The sequence below is a fragment of the Mesocricetus auratus genome, unplaced genomic scaffold (genome assembly GCF_017639785.1).
Source record: "Mesocricetus auratus isolate SY011 unplaced genomic scaffold, BCM_Maur_2.0 Super-Scaffold_100018, whole genome shotgun sequence".
NCBI classification, from domain to species: domain Eukaryota; kingdom Metazoa; phylum Chordata; class Mammalia; order Rodentia; family Cricetidae; genus Mesocricetus; species Mesocricetus auratus.
The window spans coordinates 4,694,575-4,716,988 of NW_024429199.1; the positions used below are offsets into that span (position 1 = coordinate 4,694,575).

At 40.4% G+C, this 22,414-nt stretch overlaps 1 protein-coding gene across 1 annotated transcript in view; it reads right to left on the minus strand.

Moving 5' to 3' along the window:
- Lama4 (laminin subunit alpha 4) overlaps positions 1-22,414 on the minus strand; it is a 139,250-nt gene that overhangs the window by 25,791 nt on the left and 91,045 nt on the right. Inside the window, exons 15-25 of the mRNA XM_040758219.1 lie at positions 22,123-22,219; positions 17,150-17,266; positions 14,842-15,021; positions 12,484-12,623; positions 9,943-10,122; positions 9,190-9,335; positions 8,257-8,419; positions 6,743-6,876; positions 6,093-6,264; positions 2,802-2,933; positions 1,755-1,897 (exon numbers count right to left, since the gene is read on the minus strand). Coding sequence (XP_040614153.1) covers positions 1,755-1,897; positions 2,802-2,933; positions 6,093-6,264; positions 6,743-6,876; positions 8,257-8,419; positions 9,190-9,335; positions 9,943-10,122; positions 12,484-12,623; positions 14,842-15,021; positions 17,150-17,266; positions 22,123-22,219 — 1,604 coding nt within the window. The remainder of the gene's footprint in view (positions 1-1,754; positions 1,898-2,801; positions 2,934-6,092; positions 6,265-6,742; positions 6,877-8,256; positions 8,420-9,189; positions 9,336-9,942; positions 10,123-12,483; positions 12,624-14,841; positions 15,022-17,149; positions 17,267-22,122; positions 22,220-22,414) is intronic.

A 22,414-nucleotide genomic window follows, 5' to 3' on the forward strand; every position in this document is an offset into this window, starting at 1 on the left:
AATGAATTCACCATCTTTTGGAGGGCCTTTGTTCCGTAATGTTAAGTCAGGGCACTTAAAAACAAAACAAACACAAACCTTTACAGGTGCTTGCGTGTATATATTATGGCTTCCTGCTGTGTGATTTTTAGGGGATTCCTGTGTGGGACAACATGTGTGTCTGCATCTATATGTGGTTCTTGTGCTTTTTCTTTGGTTCTTTTTCTTGTTTGGTTGTTTTCTCCTATTCTGATTTGTTTTTGTTTTAACTTATTTTACTTTTATTCCTTAGGAGCCTGTTTTCTAACAAGGGACAGAAAGAGTGTGGATCTGGATGGGAAGGGAGGTGGGGAGGAGTAGGTAGAGGAGACCAACTAGACTCAGGATATGTTGCATGAAAAAGTCCATTTTCATTAAAAAGTGAAAGTAAGACAGTTTATCTGATCAGGGATGGTGCTCTTGTTCAGTGCTCTGGTCTTAGTCCCTGACTTGCTCCGAAAAAGGAGGTGCCCAAGAACATGTCATGTGCTACTGAATGAATGCCATGCTGGTGTAGACCAGATCACAGTGAGTTAACTATGCTGAGGATTAATGGCTCTGCTGTGTTCTTCCCTCACAGCTCAGAGCTGGAGGAGTGTGCTTCCCAGCAGGCAGACAAGTAGTCAAAGGTCCCACAGGACAGGGTTGGAGGACTAAAGAGGGTGTTTGGTTTGAAAAATCTTGGGAAGCCTTCTTTAGACTGATATTTTGCAACACAAAAAGGATTTAACTCAGGATAAAGGAGAACTTTGTAACAAGTGGAGTCTTAATACACACAAACACACACATATTGCCTTCTGAGGTAATCATGCATACAGCACTAAATTTACTCAGAAGTTTGAATGTGAATAGAGAAGGTGTTTCTGTTGGATGAGGAGCTCTCACTTGAGTTGGGGATTAGTTTCTCCTTTTGAACACTGGGGCCTGACCTCAGAGCAGTCAGAACTTTAGGAAAGCAAGTGGCTCTGTGTCTAAAGCTTCCCAGGTTACTCTAACAAGAGTCACTATGCAGGGTTATCTCAAAGTCGCTGTTATGCTTCAAGGAGCTCTGCTTCTGTGGATTTATTTATTTCAATTTCATATGTATGGGTATTTTGCCTGTGTGTATGTCTATGGCCCATGTGTGTGGCTCATGGAGGCCAGAAGAGGGTGTTGGATCCCCTTGGAACTGGAGTTACAGGTGGTTGTGAGCGGCCATGTGGGTTTGGGGAATCAAATCCAGGCCTTCTGGAAGAGCAGCCAGTGCTCTTAACCACGGAGCCATCTCTCCAGCTCTGTTTCTACGAATTAAATGTGCAGTAAGAGCTGACTTTCCGAATACACCAGAACAATGTGTCAGTGCACACCGAGCACGGCCTCTTGTATACCCTCAAGAATGTACCTACTGCCAGGTACTATTGAAGAGTTCAAAATAAGTTCAAAGACGAAATCAAAAGTAAACATATATGCTGTTTCATCTTCACATGATACATTATACTCTTCTTGAGAAACACTGCAGGAGACAGTGGTCTAAAAGTGATGTTATATTAATGAAATATGTAAATTACACACGAGATACTGATTTAAGGAGGTCAAAGTACTGGCCTGCAGGTCCATGAATATGTTTGTCTGTACCTGTGCAGGTGTGTGAAAGTGATGAGCAAGGATGCTTAAGCCCGTCATCGGACCTCTCCTGGGTATTGAATACTCGTTATTATTAGTTGGTAGTGAAAAGCTCTGCAATAAAAGAGCCTCACCTGGAGTGTAACACTTCTTGGGGAGCACCTCCAATGTAGATGTCTGTGAAAGGAATTTTCTTCTTTTCATTGTCCATGCTCTTGACATGGCGTCTGTCAACCACCAAAATCATTTTCTTGTCATTGTGGTAAATGATTGAGATCTGGAAGAAAGAATGTATTGTAAGCCTGTTTAAAAATTAGGTTTTTTAAAAGTTTATTTAACTTTATTTTATATGTTGGTGTGAAGGTATCAGATCCCCTGGAACTGGAGTTATGGACAGTTGTGAGCTGCCATGTGGGTGCTGGGGTATCATTTCTGTATTGTTTTGAAATGCTAGATTTGCATAAATAAACATGGAATTATTATTTAAAGGACAGTGAGCAGTTCTAGTCAATCTACAAAAATGCTAGTCAGACAAACAGCTGAGTTCTTCTGTGGAAACCCATCCTAAGGCAGTAGACTAAGGCTAACAACTTAAACTAGCAACTGCATTTGGTTTCACCTTAAAAGATATAACATCTTTTATATGACTTAATAAATTACATAATTAAAGTACTTGAAGATGTAGATGAAGAGTATTTTCAGCAGATTATAAATGTGATTTAAGAGTAATGAACATACTTTTGGAATGCTCTTAATGAAAAAATCACTAGTATTTTTATATTCTCGAGAACGAATTCATGAGAAAATTCTGTATTTATTTATATGACCTCCTTAGCATATATTATTGAGGCTCAATAAGTAGCAAGGGCCTTTTATCTGCATTCTAATATGTTCAACACACACGTGCACACACACACAGCATTTTGTTGGTCTGCTATTGTAATCAAGATATTTTAGATTAACAAGAGACTTTTGGTCAATGAACCCCTTTTAAAGAAAAGGGAACTTCCGGTGACTCTTTTGTTAGAAATTTCAGCATGTGTTTTCCTGGGGTAGAGTAGATGAGGGCACATAAATTGTTTTTTAGATATGAACATATTAATTTACTATCTCTCCTACTGCATTTGGCCACCTGGTCTACATGTCAAACCCCAAACCCACCCAAAGTACTATGACTGTACCTCATGGTATTTTGCATCATTAATCTGGGCTTTTTTCAATGTGTCTTCAAGATGCACAGGGCCATTGCTGAATCCAAAGTCATAGAACACATGTAGGTAGCCGTTGCGCATTTCCAGGCTGAAAAACATGCTCTGTAGAGAGAAAGAAACTCTAAGATGGGGCATCCACTGTTATGAAAGCAGAGTCCAGTTTTAGCTGAATTTGAGAAATGATATTTACATTCTTTATTAATGGAATTCCTTGAAGATTAGTTTCATGAAATTCTTGAACTATGTAAAATGACAATTATGTCCCCATTGGCACTCATTTCTTACATATTACTATAATGCACTAATATTTTTGTAAGCTTCAAAATACCTATCTTCTTTTGTTTTTATGTTACCCTAGAAAGCACTGCATGGAAAAATAAGTCACATTCTTGACCTTAAATTCTCCAACACAAAGTACTACATTTTTTCCAACTGTCTTGCTGTTAAGCAACTTTTGAAAATACAATAACCTCAAAGGTGCAATTGTATTCATTTAAGGATAAAAAAATGGTAATACTGGAGAATCATTGCAAGGTAGGCTAAAGAGGTCCTCTAAAGTGCCAATACATACGGACACAGGAAAAAGAAGGTCATTTCTGTATTGTTTTGAGCCACTGGATTTGCATAAGTGAAGAGGGAATTAGAATGAACTTGGGTCAGCTAGAGAATAGAAATAATTCAGCAGTTGTCAAATAACTTGCTGTCTGGGTTTTCTCCTTTCAGAAGATGGTTCATAGGTACAAGAACTGAATGAATTTGAAAAATAAAGTGTCATGGTAAAGTGCCCATGAAGAGATCATGGTAAAGTGATCTCTTCAATGGAGTTTGTATATTTCTTGACATGAGAAAAGTCTCTAGGGGAAAAGGTTTTAACTTTTATTTATGCTCATTAAGAAATCTGAGATAGCTGGGCAGTGGTGGTACATACCTTTCTTCTCAGCATTTGGGGGGCAGAGACAAGTGGACTTCTGAGTTGGAGGCCAACCTGTTCTATAAAGTGAGTTCCAGGACAGCCAGGGCTACATAGAGAAACCCTGTCTTGAAAAAACAAAAACCATACCAAACCAAACCAAACCAAACAACGCTACTAAACAAACAAACAAACAAACCAAACCAACCAACTGAACAAAAAAACCAAACAAACCCCAAACCTAACTGAAATATAGAAAGAAAGTGATCTTGGATATAGATTATTGACCCTGGGACTTCATTCCATGGTTGTACCAGACTTTCATAGGTTTCACAGACCTGGTGAGGCTTCCCGAATTGAAGGGCTCAAAGTGTCCTCTTTGGGTCTATTTGTGGGGGTTTATTGGTGATATGACTTAAAAAATAAAATTTTGACAATCATTTTATACTGAGATGTGGAGTGATATGAAAACATTTTAGGACAGGCAGGTGTCTGCTGGTTATTTCATGTGAAGTTTTGACAATACTGGCAACTCAAAAGACATTTTTTGTTGTTCTGAAATGTGTTATTTTAAATTGTTGAACTTTACATGTGATGACAAATATCCTTAAGCAGCATGGACCTGCCTATCTCAAGAAACTCAGTTGATATGCCGACTCAAAATAAAGGGTATTGTAGCAACGGGTGAGAAAGTAGAATGCTCTCTCCCTTCCTTCCTTCCTTCCTTCCTTCCTTCCTTCCTTCCTTCCTTCCTTCCTTCCTTCCTTCTTTCCTTCCTTCCTCTCTCCCCTCCTCCCTCTCTTTCTCAGAAAGTATGGTATAGATAAGAGGTTGCTTGAAAAACGTCTTGGGGGGATTTTCTATTGTTAAATGATTTTGGTGATGAAAACAACAAGAATATACTATCTATTAAAAACTTTCACATTGGAACCATCAGGCTGTAGAGAGGGGAGAGAAAGGAGGGGATTGTGGTGCTGAGAAAGGTGGATAAAGACAACCAGAGTCTAGACTCATGCATGGATGGAAACACCTCAGTAAACCCTATTGGCTGGTACAGTTGGTGGGCTCTTTGTAAGCTCTCTAGCATCTCTTACGTCTGTACTGCTGTTCCCATCTTTGGAATATGTATTTATTTCTCAGCAGCAGCAGTTTCCAGACACCACAGTAAATCACAGCCCAACCGAAGGACTGTACCATCTGGTGGGAAACTTCAGTTTCTGGTCACACTATTAAGTCATAGCTGTATTTTCAAAGAAAATTTTTTTCAAGACAGGGTTTCTCTGTATTGTTCTGGAGGTTGTCCTGGAACTTGCTCTGTAGACCATGCTGGTCTCGAACTCACAGAGATCCGCCTGCCTCTGCCTCCTGAGTGCTGGGGTTAAAGGCGTGCACCACCAATGCCCAGCCTTAAAAAAAATTTTTTTATGAGAAGAGATTTCTCATTTGTTTAAAAATCTTCCAAAGATGGCTGGGAGCAATTTTATTAAAGTTTATAAGATAATATTGTATCTGATTTGCTCAGAAGAACTGACATGAGGAGAGAAAATGGAACAGCCAAATATTACTTGGACCAGGTGGAGCATGAAATTTAAAAAGAGTATATGATTTAGTAGGCACAACTAATAATGTATATATATGACATATATATACATACACATAAGACACACACATATATATACATAATATACATATATACACAAGTCTATCTTGTTTTGATAGCCAATAAACAGTAATGGAAAAAACTAGATTAGGATGTCATTCTTGGTTATTCTTGAATCAATGCATCACAAAGCATCAAAAAAGAAATTCAGAAACATTCGATACATTTTATTATACCATTCTCACTAACATTGTTTGTATTAATAAGATAGTTTTAGTGAGTTTAGGTTTCTACATTATTAGTGAATGAGAATAATTTACATTTTATTTAAAATATTTAAAAATATTGATATTTAAATTTTTATTTCATATTTTGTTATTGTTATCAATTTGGAGTGTTTCATGACATGCTTATGTCTGTATTTTCCACAACTATACTATATCACTTATAAAGAGAAATATCTTAATATATACTCGATCTTGGTGCTGAGTTTTTTCTAAGTTTTTTATTATGAAATGGTATATTTAATATATACTGAAATTGAAGTGTGGAGAAGTACATCTCAGGACTGCTTTTACTCAATGCTGTCATAACTTCCCTGGAAAAAAATAAATCTGATTTTCCTTTCTAAGCTAGATATTTATTTTGATGGCATGGCACACCCAACACGCGAAGGGGCAGTTCCTGGAAAATGAACAGCAGAGAGCAAAGGGAATATAGGGTAATAAGTAGGACTTCCACTTTTACTCACCCCGTTGACCATTAGAAGCACAAGGCCATTGTCAGCTGGTGTTCGAACTTCTATGTCGAAGCGAGTCACCTGACCAAATTTCCCTCTCCTTGTGATGTCCCTCACCACAGCGTAACTGGAGCCATCGAAGAAGTAGCTGGCAGCCCGACTCTGAGTGAAAGCCAGCTTATCCCTGAAATAGAACACAGGGTCACACACATGTTACAGGTTTGGTTACATTTCTCAGGTGATACCCTTGAACCCATTTTCAGAACACCTTCCATTGTCTTGATGGCATGGAGGTGAAGGCCTGCTGTCCACAGAAAGAGATACAGTATTTATAAATGCATTAAATGGGGTTCTGCTCCACCCTTCACACTAGGATAATTGAAGTTTTCAAGGAAACCCCTGACCTTAGAATCCTAAATCATACACACACACACACACACACACACACACACACACACGCATGAAGAATTTTAATGTCGGGCATGCGCATCTGTGGGAGAGGAAATCGAAAGCATGTTTTGCAGGCCTGGCACTTACACAGCTTCATACATACTTTTCCCACAGAAAAGTTTAAGAAGCTGGCTGTGCATCAGCTCATGCTTGTCCTGTCCACTGCTGGTGCCTGGCTATCAAAGGCGTTCGAGCTCCTAACAGTCTCTTACCTGGCGCAGGGCACTGACTTGGACGGATCCATGTTATAGATGTGCTTGAAGTTGTACAGACTGATCACATCATTATTCAGAGTGGCCAGCTCCAGGCAGCCTGAGTAGCTGGGCAGGTTTAAGCTGGCAGGGAGCTGTGAGACAGAGAAATAAAATCAATTACTGTGGTGATATATTATTTATGATTTATTAAAGCTAGCCTGAGGATTCAGAAAGCAAAGTCAGCCATAAGCCACAGAAGCCAGGCATACACCTTTAATCCCAGGACTCAGGATTAAGAGGCAGACGGATCTCTGTTAGTTCAAGGCCACACTGACTACATGAAATTGATCCAGTGCTAAAAGAAACAGCTCACACAAAGATGATCTCAACACGTGGTATCACATGCCTTTAATCCCAGCACTAGAGAGGCATAAAAGATAGGAGTGGGGTCTTCAGTAGATCAGTCTCAGGGTTCTCTCCAGACGTGCTGAGGAGAGGCAGCGGTCTGAGGCTTGATAAAGAGCGGGTCGATCAGCCCTTTCAGCCTGAGCTAAAGGTGGGAGCTAGTGGCCTGCTACTTTGTTTTTCTGATCTTCAGCTTGAAGTTTGAACCCCAATATCCGTCTCTGGGTCTTTTATTTTTCATGCTACAAATTACTCATTATCATGTTTCATGCAGACACTGTGGAATGGGGAATCAGAGGGACCCACCCAGTGACATGAACATCTCTCTGGACCAAAGTTTGCATCAGTATGGCAGATACACAGCAATTTGCCAGTTTCACATATCTTAGTGGAGAACTGGTGTTTGTTGGGTGTGGAATATGTATACTACATATCCTTAACAATGAATTCACAATGAAAACCAATTGTCACACCAATTCTGTGAGGTGGGAATTACTGGTCTCATGCAATGATAGAAGAATTCTCAAGAGAGGGTGGACAATGTGCCCACAGCTGTAAGCAACAGTACTTGAATGGAAAGCCCGATATCACTTCTCATCTTCTTTGGCCTTTCCCTTATCCACTCTTTATAAGTCTCATACTCTCCCTTAGGTTTTGTTTTTTCTCATCTCACATGTTTTATATTGTGCTTGTATATTTCAGGTATTTGAAACTGTCATATGCAATGCTGAAATCTACACCCAAGCCAGTGGCATTCTAAGGTACAAACATTCCATGAGCAGATAATACTAATTCTTACCTGGGAGTAATATTCAATACCTTTACAAAATAACATTACAAAATGGCATTACAAAAATCACAATTTTTTGTAATGTATTTTTTGGTAATGACGTTAATTACAAAATGAACATTAGTTAATCTTCAAGTGTTAGCTGTATCAGACATTGAAAATATGGTTAGAAGAGACCAGATTGAGATATCAGACTTGTAGATTCTAGTCCAGAATTCCACCACCCATTGAACAGAGCTCTTAAAGTGGTATACACCTCCCCACCTCCAGTCATTTAGATTTATAGATTTATAAAAGAAACACAGCAGATTTGCACTAAGGCAGCTGCCTAACTTACCTTGAAGTTTGCAGGCACCCCACCAACATAAAACACCGTGTCCTCAGGGGACAGATCCAGCAAGGAGTCATAGCCTGCAAACTCCCCCTTCTTAATAAACTTTTCTTCAGCTGTGCTACTGAGGCTGGGAACCGTCAAGAACACCTTTCCGTGTTTCCCTATCCTGGTGAGAGAAAAGGTTGTCACTCATTTCAGCTTGGCAATTTGTAGAAAATACTTTCATTACGTCAAAATGTTAATGTCACTCCATTAAAATAAAACCAGGTGTTTGATTGTATCATATTGCTGCTCACATCTAGAGTATCCACTACTGAAGGAAAGTAGAAAAACAGACATCTTAATTTTAAAACTTAACTTACAGCAAAGTAGAAGCGTCAGATAAGCAGGTTGCTATGTAGAAGTGACTTTTTCCCCTAGTATTTACATTTCACTCAGGTGTTTGGGAAGGAATATAGGAACAGTGGAAGAAGAGGAGTAAGATGAAAAAGAAAAATGCACATGGCATCTACAAGAAGACGTGTGTGTGTGTGTGTGTGTGTGTGTGTGTGTGCGCGTTCATTCAACAGACTTCGTAGGAAATGTGCACACAAGCCACTTGTCACAGATTCACCTGCTGTGTGATATTTTGACCTCATTCTGACAATAAAGTTTGCTTGGAGTCAGAGGGCAGAGCTAGTCACTAGCTGACCAAAATTAATCGTAGAGGTTTTGGAGGACTGAGGATGGATAGGAGACAGGAAGGAGTAAGGCGGGCCTGAGAAAGGATCTTGGCCCTTTTGAATAGAGGGACAGAAGAAAGAGGAGGTGGCTTCTCTGTTGCTTCTTTGATCACAGAGTAGCTATATCATTATCCCAATATCTGACTACCGATTTGAACAATTGATAAGTAATAATTGATAGAGAATAATTAGATAAATACATCATTCACCTTACCTCTCAATCTTAACAATACTAAAGTAAGCAGGCCAGGAGCTGACAGGCTTGGAATCCAGGGGGATTTCCACGTCTTTGTTCCCCAAGTTATAAACATATACCAGGTTATCATTTTTGATTGCGAGACCCATGTACTCTTTTTTGGCCTGAAATATCAAGAGGTCACTTAAGTGAAATCATTAAGTATAATCCACACAAATGATACCATCTGCTTCTTTTCTGCAAAACACAATCATAGGTTCGAAGAGTTGCTGACACAAACAGCTTCTGACCCAGATTACCACTCCAAGTCGCTGCTCTTGTTTTCTACACTCCCTGGGCCTGCATCAGAGCAGGCTGTGCCTGTGATCTCTAAGTGCTTGTTACATTCATGAAGGGTGAGGAGAAGGGAAAACAACTGAATGTGACTGCTGCCAGAAGTGTGACAGCATTATCAGGTTAGCGTGAGGATCCTGTACCTTGACAAAACCAGTCCGTATGCATCTTTAGGCAGGATTCAGCATTGACAAACAAAGGCTATAGCTATTCCAAAGTGTTCAGATTCACCCAAGTTAGTTATGGGATGCTGCCAGGAAGTAATCCCAAAATGTGGTCCCTACCCCTGGAATCTAGTGCATCTCAATCACAGCTTGTATCCTGCCATTAAAATGACTTCTGGACCTTATTATCAAAGCTGTTTGCTTTTTCAACAGCTTTGTTCAAAGAGGAGGGAGGGCAACACTATCCCCTTCAAATCCTCTGCAACGCTCTTACGTTTTTGCTTCCGAGGTAGAGGACAAACTGATCTGCTACCCAGCTCCCAGCCTGCTCTGGCTGCTTTGCAGGAGGCCTCATGTACAAGCTGAGGGATGTGAAGGCCTTCAGGTCATCCACGCTGACTTTGGGGTGCACTTCAACGGCCGACTGGCCATCAAACATCATGGAGACCTGGATCTGGAATTATAAAGTTGTTCCATTGAAAGCACTCAGAAGAAAGGGGCAGAATGCTCTCCCACAGTATCTGGAGGGACCTCTACTTGCCCCCGTCCCTTTATTTCTCTACACATTCCCACTTAGTTAGAGAAAGAATTTACAACAAATAGTTTCGGACTAAAACGGGCTGAAGAGCAAACGATGACCACGTAGATCCAAGGACGAGGATAGACATGACTCCCACAGTGAACTCTCCCCTCGGGTTGGTGAGCTACACAAGATGAAGGGACACTTGGCTGGTCTTACACTTCACAGTGACTCTACAGTGCACAGAAGAATTAGTTGTTTCGGAGAAGTATAACTCATCTTCGGTGCTAGAGCTGCGGAAACCCCTTCTCCGAGATTGCAAGAGCTGTATAGAATAAAGCTGTGTACAGCATCCTGACCACACCCACATAGTTGGGGTCTAGACACAGCTCCTGACTTTCACACCTACCATTTCACTTAATAACTAGGCGCCCCTAAGTTGGCCGCTCAGTGTTCTTTGGAAAGATGACATAATAAACAGACTGGGAGAAATAAGGCGGCAACTGTAAAGTGCTTTCCAGCCCCTGGCTCTCTCCCTGTAATAGTTGTAGTAAGAACTTCCTTCAGCCATTTCCTGTGATGTTTCTCAGAAAAGTGAAGTATGATTTCAGCATATTTCTTAGAGGCCCACGATGACACTAGGAGCTGACTTGATTTGCGAGAGATTTTTGAGGCGTTTGACAATGTGCATACCCACGCTGTCTGTACAAACCTCTCTGAACAGTTAGATGTGTTTATATCAGTTAGTATTGACTTGGCTGATGTTGATAGCCAGCTAGCTTGAGTGTCTATTCCCCAGTGCTTGGAGCACAGCTGTCTCCTGCTGTCCTCTGAGTAGAGATCAATACATCTCAACAGACAACCAAGCAGTGTGTGGGGCTGAAGCCTCCTGAGAGTCTGAGAGAGCTGCACAAAATGTGTATGGAAGCATCTCACTTTGGAGCTGGGTACCCAGCAGCCGGGAACAGTCTTTCTTTAGAAAAATAACCTTTCTTTGTGATCAGGACCCCAATGCTATATTCCATATAAGCAATATTGAATAATATCAAGAAAACACTAACAAAAACTGTTTTGAAAATGCCCCCCTCCTTTTGGTCTTTGAGACAGTCTTACTGTATTGTCCTGGAATCTTCTTAGGAATTCAGGATGACTTTAAACACACAATCCTGTTTTAGCCTCCCAGATTCTGGGATTACAGGCATGTGCCACCACACCCAGTTTAAGATGGAATTTCTTGATATATGTTTAAGATAATCTATCGTGACATATCCATGGAGGTATCCACATAAGACACTTTGGAAGGCAGGGCCTCTCTTACACTGTACTCAACAGCTGTGTGTGTTTACCAAGAATGATCCGCAGCACTAAAACAATCCATCTCTCAATCTTGTTTCTACCAGTCCTTGGGCCAATGCTCTGTTTGATGCGGTTCTTAATTGAGAAAAGAAAATCGCATAGTTTGGCTGTAAAAATCAGGCCAATCTATAAATCAATTAAAACAAACTATAGAGAGGCCCAAGCACACGTCCTCTTCTGGCACGTGAGGACATTAACTGTGTGGGCATTGCCCCGACAGTGCTGGCTATGGTGTCGGGTGGCTCGGTTGCCCCTGTAACTGAACCTCAGATGTGTGCCTTCCTCCAGTTTCTTCCACTCATGATTCCTCAGGTAAGCCTGCAGGGTGACCAACAAAACCTTCACACAATAGGTGCTGTGCCAGAGAAGTTCCTCGGAGGAGGGGCAGATAGGCAAGACTATCCCATATGGTAATGGCACTTACACAGCTGTTAAAAATGAATAACTGTAACATTGATTGGAGTCTTTTTATTGAAGCTTAACTTGATTTCCTTTGCTTATAAGCTTTGCTGACTAGAACTCTGTAGTTAATTCTGGCTTCACATTAGGAGAGCCAAGTAACTTAAGAGATGACAAGTACTGAGCCTTCCTTGTTCTGAGGGTTGGGACTAAGAATTTTACTTTAAGAAAAAAAGATTTCTTTATTTGTATGTTTCCTGAGATATGAATTTGCTTTGGAGGCCCAGAGGCAAGGTTTTGCTCTGTGGACGAGGCTGGCCTGGAACTTGCTGTGATCCTCTTCCCTCTGCTTCCTCGTGCTGGGACTACAGTCATGTGCCACCACACCCCTCAGGTTTACTTTCCGAGGCTTCTTATGTGACTCTAACAAATGACACAGTAGGACAGTGCCAGGCCTCAGGAGTTGCTGAGGAGTTGGAGCCCAATGTCTTGTCCCCATCATTCCCAGATAACTGATGACACCACTCATAAGTCACATACCTTGCTGGCGACGCTCCTGGTCTGAGCAATGAGCTCTCGGATCCTCTGGATGCTGGCAGAAACATTGCTTGCAGGCCGCTTCTGCTCAACAGTACGAAGCTGATCGAGGAGCTGGGGCACAACCTCTGTGAGATTTCTTACTGCAATAAGGAAATTGAGTCGCTCGAATTAATGATATCCTAAGAATCCAGTGAGAGACAGAGAGGGTATTGCCTCTGGTAGATCTATTGAACATAATTGTCAACCTTACAAAATTAATAATAGAGTTCAAAGCACAATCCATTGTGTTTTTGTGACATTTAGAGTGTATATTGATTTATAAATGGAATGTGGTGTGTGCTGACTTACAATGTACATCCTAAAAGGCAGGCCCCATGACCAGCATACAGATGTCCTTTTACCACAGAGCAAAGGCGCCTCACATCTGTTATACAGACTGATACAACAGGTCGAAAGGCTTTTTCTGATGAGAGACAAGAAGGCTGTTTTTCAGGAAGTCTGTGTGTACGCTACACTGTTGCAGTGGCTGTTACAGTGGAGGTGGAGTTAGAGGGAGGAGCATACAGCCAGGCTGTCTTCACCACTGTGAGAGAGGGTGGTCACCGAGACAGGGCAGCCACCACTGTGACAGAGGGCAGCTTTGTAACCTGACATGAGGGCCCAGACAAGGGGACACTGCAAGCCGACTGTACGGACTTTTCTCTCTTCTCTACCCATTCCTTGCCTTCTCCCTCCCTCCCTCCCTCCCTCCCTCCCTCCCTCCCTCCCTCCCTCCCTCCCTCCCTCCCTCCCTCCCTCCCTCCCTCCCTCCCTGCCTGCCTCTCTCTCTTTCTTTTCCTCTCTCCTTTTTTTAGGTTCTAGACCGCCTCCTGAGAAAACAACCCCTGGTCATTAGGGGACAATTAAGGGGGCATCAAAAGAAGAAGTGGCCAGGTTGGGGCACACACTCCCCTTCATCTAGCCTGGTATGGCACTGATTCCACTAACCATTTTATATTAGAGTGATCTGTAAAGTGGGAAAATAATACAAGATTTAAACTACTACATTCAATTTTTGCTTATGGAAAGGTATATAAGACAGACTTCCGACCCTCTTCATACAGACTCTTTCTAAAGTCTCTTACATCATGGTATATTATTTAATTTACTTTGTTTTGAACTGCAAAGTACTGTTTGAGGAAAACACAGTAGCTTGAGACAATTTCAATTAGTGCTAGTTTTGGATGCTTATTATGATAACTTGATAGGACAAATGAAAAAAAGATGATGATAAATTTAATACAGACAGAAAATGTTCTCAAGTCAATGTTTTGATAAATGAAAATACTGAATAACACATAGATATCTCTAACCTCATGCTAGAGATCAAACTAGGGCTTTAGAAATCCTAGTAAAGTCTCCACTATTGAACTAGACAAATCCTTTAAAGGTTAAAAATTTAAAAAGATTAGATAAATGGTTATGTGGATGAGTTTATGAATACACATGGGAAAATATAAGAGAATTATATTCCTACTATGGTAATTTGTAATTTGTGGTAGATTTGCTAGTGACAACAGACCAGGTCTAGATTTGTGACTGTTTTTAATTCTGATGTAGTCTGCAAAGCTGTTCTGGAGACTGGTTTGTAGGGAATGACTGTCAATGACTACCAGTCATTATTTGTCATGATACTGGTAGACATTGATATCTGAGAGATTTATGAAAAATCTGAATAAAAATGTGAGAATGGAAAAAAGTGTCTTCTGTTGTTATATGATTTTTAACTATGCATGCGACATTAATATATTTCATTTTCATTACTATAGAATTGTATGTGTGAATTGGCCAACACAAATAGTTGGTATTTGTTGGTAATAATCAGATCCACTCAAGTGGAATATAAATGGCAGTTAGTAAAATCAACACCATTAACTATTTTTTCCCCTCTAAAAGTAAGACAGTATTTTTCTGAAATTATTTACTCTAACAGTTGATCAAATTTTATGCTAAAGGATCAGTCTTACATTAATAAAGATAATTGCTATCATTTTAATTGCTGCCACATAATACAAACTACTTCATTAATGTAACTACTGTATTACTTTTTACCAATGTATTGGTAGGTGTGTGTAAAATTTACATACATTTTGTGTAGGTCCATACCTGTCTAGAATCTAGATAAATCTAGACTCTAGATAAATACCAAGATGAACTGAATAAAATGTTTCTCTTTTTCTAAATTAACTTCTTTAAATGAGTTTAGGTTGCATTCCAAACAAAAATGCAAATGGAGCAGACTGTTTCTTAGCAAAGGTTGTGTAGAGTTTAGTGGCTGATTCTTCAGGTAGGCAACCCTGTGAAGCTTGTAAGAGGTACCTGCATCTCGAGCAGAGGCCACTGCGGTGTTGTACGCAGAAGAGTCGAATGTCTGAAGGTTCTGGGACCAGTTGCTGAGGTTGTTAGCCATTGGCGTGGTGACCTTCTCGACAGCCATTGTTGTCTTGTTAACTTCCTCAATGACCAGCTTGGACTGGCCCAGGCGTTGCTGGGCATCCCCTGCACACACAGAGAGCAGACAGACATTCCCTTCACCAGAGAGCACTGACATCATTTCAGTCACGGGCTCTGTGTGTGTGTGTGTGTGTGTGTGTGTGTGTGTGTGAGAAACAGACCTCAAATGTGGGGCTGTGAAAGAAGACTAAGACTTAAATCTGTGACAACTGTGTCACAAGTTAAATGAACTAGAAGATGATAAACAGCATCGATACACGGATCGGTAAGACTCTGCAGTTTCAATAGTACAAGATTTTTACTTAAAATGTTTCTAAATCAAGAGGTAAATTATACAAAACAAAACAAACAAACAAACAACACAACAAAATAACACCAAACCAAACAAAAACTGAGTATGTTCTCAGGCCAGCAAGCTGGTTAGAAAGTTACAGGAAATAAACATGAAGTTTCGGCTTCTGTGATGTTCACATCTGAAGTCCATCACAAAAACATCTTCCTTTTATGGAAAAGAAATTCCCATGGAAGACTCCTGCCATAAAAATGACGCTATATTTAGTTCACAAGTAAAATTAATAATAAGAAAAGCTTTTATTTTGTTGGTGGCGGTAGTTTTATTTTTCAAAAGAAAGACAAGATTCAGAAAAGCTGTGATGTTAAAATCCAATTTTCATAAAAAAATGATTACATATTTGGGCCGGGGAACCCACATGAAGTCAGATGGAGTAGCACACAGCTTTAGCCTGTTCTGCTACAGCAAGATGGCAAGCAGAGAGGCGAATCCCCAGAAGCTTGTGGACCAGCTGGCAGCAAGGACTGCCACAAGTTTAAAGTCAGCCTAGCTAGGTACGTATTAAGTTCTAGGCCACTCATGGCTACATAACAGGACCCCACCTCACAAAAACAACAAGAGCCAGGTATAGTGAATCATGTCTGTAATCCCAGCTGTCTGGAGGTAGAGGCAGGAGGATTGAGGCAAGTTCAAGGCCAGCCCTGTTCACAGGGTGAGTTCCAGGAACTAGAGACTTTGTTTTAACCCGACAGATGATGAAGGCCCATAATTGAGGTTATTCTTTGACTTTCACAGTGCACAGTAGTCCGGTGCACATGTGCTTGTGTTCTCTCTCTCTCTCTCTCTCTCTCTCTCTCTCTCTCTCTCTCTCTTTCTCTCTCTCTCTCTCACACACACACGTATATATCATACACACACATACAGTAAGTCAAAACTTACTGCATATTTAAAATAAAGTTAATGTAAATTTTTTGTCTAGACGATGGGATTATAGGCTATTTTTTCCCTCTTTCCCTTCTAATACATGTTTTCACATTTTTTTCTATAAGGGCAATGTATTACTTTTGTAATAAAAATCCTTAGAAATCACATTGATGCTGTAACTTCATGTCTTTAAAGTGAGGAAACATTTTGTTTAATCTTCCTGCTCTGGATCCCGCTGTATACTGGTTTGAGTCCTGGCTCTCCCTCCTAGTCCCTGTGCCCATGCCCTGACAAAGCTTAGGATTCTCTCAGCTGGAAGGTAAATAGTGACTCTCATCTCCACTGCACAGAGTCCAGCAAGTATCTTCTGGCAAGGCTACCCAGTGCATACGCTCTCCTCGCCAGAGCTGCAGGGCTCGAAGGCAGCCCCATTTCAGCAAAACGCCCACATCCAACGACAGTATCTTAACTGCTGCTCTCCCTAGGAGAGCGTGTCTGCTTCCAATCACAGCTTTCCAAGACACCACTAGAGTCCCAGATTATGCAAGGGAAGCACTGGTTTCTCTTTTTGGAGTGTCGATCTCCCTGCTTGTTTGATAAGAGTAACTTGACACGTAACAGAAAGGATGCTGTGTACGGTGGGGGCCAGAGAAATTCAGTAACCAAATTAGGGCACACTGTTAGCAAGAGGGAATGTTCACGGGAGAGGCACCAAGCAGCAGAAACAGCACAATCCTATTTAAACACATGTGGGCCCATGTGTGTAGGCAGAGTAAAGACTGGAAGAAAATACAGTTACAGATTTATTTTTAAGGCAAGTTTTTGTTGTTTTGGTAAAAGAAAACAAATCCTACTCTGTATGGAAAAGTTGATGCATAAGGAGTCCCTCAAGTCTCCTTGTAAGGTTGTTTTACACCAGTGGACAAATACAGGGACCTTGGAGTTCTGGGTCCTTACCTCTCTCTGCTGCCTGGAGGCGCTTAACAGCATCACTCAGTCTGTCTCTGAGGGCCCCCTTTCTCCACAGGGCTCCGCCCACCCGCCTGCTGGTGTCAGCCAAGGCTTCATTATCGCCTGTGGAGAAGAAGCAGAGGGAAGTACCAGGAGGTCCAAGATGCCTGGGAGAAGTCTCCCACTCAACAGCATAAATTCTGACTGTGACATGGATGCGTGTGCAATAACCTATACTCTAGAAACAGATGGGCAGTTCTGGAAAATGGCATTTGGAATCAGAGGTACAAGACAGCAGAAAACTTGTGGCACTAGTTGGGAGTGACTTAGGATGCCACAATGCTTGTGTTTTGAAGAAACAGAGCAAGACCATGGTTGATAAAATTCAGTAGCACAAATGATAAAGTCAAAAGGAAATTTATCTATCTGTATGCTGATGTCTGGTTATAAGAGAATCCGTTCCCCTCCTAGTTCTCTCAATAAAGATTTTATTAATATATGTCATGAACCTAAGAAACAGATTATACATACACAGCCTGATGAACTTTCACGCAGTGAACACAAATATAGCTACAAGGAGGTCATCATGATGGAATTATGAGCACTTACCAAGCTCCTTTGGGATCCGTGTATGACTGGCCAAAGAGGACCACTGTTTGGTTTCTATTATTATCTAGTTTTAAAGATTTATTTTATTTTTATTTATGTCTGTGTGGGGTACGTGTATGAGTGTATGTTTTCACAGAGGCCAGAAGAGGGCAGTGACTACCCTGGAGCTCAAGTAACAAATGGTTGTGAGCCACCAGGGGTTAAGTATTGGAAGCCAAGTTTGGGTCCTCTGCAAGACAGCATGTCCTCTCACCTGCTCACCCATCTTTCCCGTCCCTATGCTTTGCAAAGATTTATTTTATTTTTAATTATGTGTGTGTGTGTGTGTGTGTGTGTGCATGCGAATGAAGGTATTATCTGGTTATAAATTCCCTGCCCCCAAATATGACGAAGTACTACAATCTTTTATGTTTTGATATCTATAAAGTTATAGTCTTGATATGTTTTCCCATTTTCATTAGCATTTACCAACTGCATGAAACAACGGGTTTCACTGTGACATTTCACACACGTACATAATACACTTTGACCATCTTCAGTGCCTTACTATCATGTCCTGGCCCTGCTCCCCTTCCTCCACGCCCTCCTTCTCTCATGCATTATCTCTGCTGCTTTCTTTTCCTTTGATTATGTTGTTACATGCTTACACACACATGAATATACAAATGCAACTACTCAGTCCATTTAGTGTAACTCACATATGCTACTGTCTAGACATTTTGCTCTTTTCAGGACTGGCTACTGGCATTTTCTCTCTCTTTTCAAGTAAATTCCAGGATTAGTCTCTCTGTATATCTAGTGTTTCAGTGTCTCAACCATCATTGTTTTGCACCTACAGATAGGTGTGGTAGAATTGTCCATTTTACAACGTTGTGCCTTTCCCTTAGTGAAAGTTTTTTATTAAAGTGTTACTTAAATGTTTTATTTAGAATTGGTAATGGGGATATCCTGATTCTGTTTACAGTCTCATTGGGAAAGCATTTAATAATTTAAATGAATGTGTTTACCGAATATTATTTTATTATTCTTTATTAGATTATGAAAATTTCCTTATGTTCTCTTTTTTACTAAGAGTTTAAAACATATTGAATGGGTGCTGCTTTATTAATGAAGTAGTAAGGAGGGGTGATCTGGGAGGAGTTGGAGGAGGAGGAAGAATATGACTAAAATATATATATAAAAATTTAAAAAGTTAAAATTAAAGTTTTCCTGTGTATAGTCAGATGATCATGAATTTTCTCCTATAGTCTTTAAATGTGATGATCTATAGTATTTAAATGTTAGACTACCTGTGAAATCCTATAATAAACTTATGTTGCTCACCATATGCTACCATTTCTATACATGGTAGATTTGACATGCTAATATCTTTATTTGCTTTTTGAGTCAGGGTCTTATTCTCTGACCTAAACTGGCCTTGACCTGTGGCCAGTCTCCTGCCTCAGCAGCCTCCGGAATGCTGGGATTACAGGCACGAGCCACCACATCTGGCTGATTAGGATTTTTGTATCTATAAGAGAATTCGGTTTGCATTTCCCCCTTTTCTATGCCTTCCTGAGGTTTTGGTATTCATATTATGCTGGCTTTTATAGAACAAGCTGGAGAATATTTCTTTTGCTATTATTTGGAAGTGTTGGATAAAAGTGGTGCTGTTTTGTCTCTAAAATTTGGAAAGAATTTACTGAAAGCCTGGAGACTTCTTCATGGGAGAGTTTAATTTCTGAGTTAACTGATAGTGTAACTGTACTCTATATAGTTCTATTGGATCACCTACTCTCTGCAATTCATTTGTGATACTTTTCTTTTTTGCCTTGAAAATATGCCCTGGTCATGGTTCCCAAACTGGGGTTATTCTTGAGCAAATCCTAGCAGGTTATGAAGTTGTATCTCTTTATTTGAATGGAAAACCACTTTCCCTGTAACTAGTGGTTTGTGTTTGGCTTATTTCTGAAGCACCAGGAAATTTGTCCTTCTTGACAAATAGCAAACTGGTTGCTTTGCTTCTTCTTCTTTTTCCTTCATTGAGCTTCTAAAACACACACACCCCAGCAGGGCACCGACGCTTCTAGCTCGGTCTTTGAGTATTTTGTTACTGCTGTGTATATATACAAGATGGAGCGTCACTGTCTTACTGTCACCAAGTACTGCGTAACCAGCAACAAGCGCTTATTTATCTCCTCTAGGTTTCTGAGAATTTCCCAGCATCCCAAGAGTGGCCTAACATACTTTTGGTGACAGTGAACCGCCCTTCCCATTTTTGAATTTCTGGTTTCAGATATGTCGATATAAAAGTTTTTTAAGCTTTTGGTTTTGGGCCCGTGACTGCATTAAATGCTGCTTTATTTAGCTCTATATTTGGGACTTGATAAAAATAAGAGGAGAATCTATTTGGGGCTGGATATATAGAAAAAGAAATGTTTTGCTGAAAGTGTTTCCTGATGGAAGAGGCTAGTGTCCTTTCAGAAGATTACGGCAATGGCGTTTTTTAATGTTTATTACAGATTGTTAAATCTTTGTTCTAGACAACGAATAAGAGAGAAAGCTGAGAAACATACTGATCACAGAAAGCCTTTTGAAAATGGAGGAACACTAACCTGGAATTAGAATGTAATTGAGTAGAGGAAAACCTGAATTTATCTTGCAAATGTGCTTATTGCCCAAAGGGAGATTCTTATCAAGTCTAGGATACGCGGTCCAAACTCCTTTATGTTGTCCCTTGTACAAGGGAAAGGGAAGGAATTCAATAAAAAACAAACAGATCATGAAATACGTGACGAGATCTGCCAGTCAAAGAAGCTGATGCAAGGGATTTACTGCATATAAAATGCAGGCCTCTGAGAACATGCTGTTTGCAGATGGGAAGGCTGCTTTCAGGGATCTCTGTGACTCCATGATGATAGGATTCACTGAGAATGTGTGCAGATTGTCAAGCAGAACACAATGTTTAAGAGACTGGCTCACAAGGATGGCTATACGCTGGCCCTCCCCACACAAGAAACAAAGCAGTTCACAGATTTGCCAGCACTTAGTTTTAAAAATTGTTGTTACCATCTTAATTCTTGCCAGGTGGTAGTGGTGCACACTTTTAAATCCCAGCACTCGGGAGGGAGAGGCAAACAGATCTCTGTGAGTTCAAGGCCAGCCTGGTCTACAGAGTGAGTTCCAGGACAGCCAGAGCTACACAGAAACAGCCTGCCCCAAAGGGGAAAAAAAAGAATAAAAAATAAAAAAGACAAGAAAAAGAGAAATAAAAAATAAAATCCTAATTCTTTACTGCTCACATTCTCATTAATTTTCACAAGCATATTCAGAATTATTTTTATAAGGCATTAATATGAATTACATGATAAATTAGGACAGAAATATTAATAGTGTTCTTATTACCTTTGTCTACCTAGATAGCATAAAAGAGCAGTTGCCTTGTGGTACTCAGCATTCAGAATACAAAAATCAAAGTGTGCTCATTTTCTTATATAGTTTTTTTTTAATTCAGAATAGGACAAAAAGGTAGAGAGAGCATGGTTGACTTGAGATTAAATGCTTTGATAAAATTTCATGAAGCTTTCTGTTTCAAACTTGTCTTGTTTTCAGGTGAGAGTTATAAATCTGATAGATAATGACTTTGCTACTCAGGACTCAATGCTCAAATGACCTTGGGAATGAGTCCATGACCTCAGAAATGAGGGCCATTGAAAGATATTCCTGGTCCACTCAGCTGTTTGTAAGAGTGACGCATGAGGTTTAAACACTGCAGTGTTTCGCTTGTGTTCCTGTTCCATTCTGGCATGCTCGCCTTCACAGCGGTGGGGGAAGCTTCTTTCTATGTGTCTCTTCAGGCTGTCCACAACCACCACTTGAGGCAAACAAGCTATAGCTGAGCCGACCAACCAGATGGCTTGTGGAATCCACACTCACGGGAATGACATTTCCCATCATCCCAATCGACTCTTAAAGGAATATGTATTAAGTCATCCCAATCAACTCCCATGGGCATGATGCCTCCCTTCACTGTAAAACTGTGCAAGTTCTTCTGGATGGGTAAATAGGTTTAGTGTTTAGTCTGTTTTATGGTTTTATCTCCATGAGTATTAGTAATATGAAGTTCCCACTAGCCAGCCCATTTGATTAGTATGAATTTCCACCATATGTTGGATACATACATATTTCCATGCAGTTTTCCTACATGGAAGAGGCTTTTCATTCATAATTTTCTTTGAAATATCAAGCCTGCTGTTTTGTGACTTGATTCTAAAGCACTGATAAGTTATTTACTGACTTATTATTTACTCCTTAGGTCTCGGCTTTAGAAACCAGTCTACATTTATAAAAGGTGGCTATCAGTCAGAAGGAGAAGAAAATGAGATATTTACTGGAATCTGCCTTTGCTTGCAGCGCTCTTGCTTGATTGAGAAGATTGTCACTTTCATCCTTATGGTAAATGATCTGAGTGTCAATTCCACTCACAGCCTAAAAAACAAGGGGTCAGAGATGGTCAGAACAGCTGGAGAAATGCCAACAATTCTTTATGGCTTTCGGATTTAAATGATGTCATTTATCCACGAAATGCCAAGCGAAGTTAATACAGCTTTGTTTTCATAGCTCGGAATCAAGATGGAGCACAGAGAGGAGAAAACAGCATCTTGGCATTTCCAAAGTAAGTCC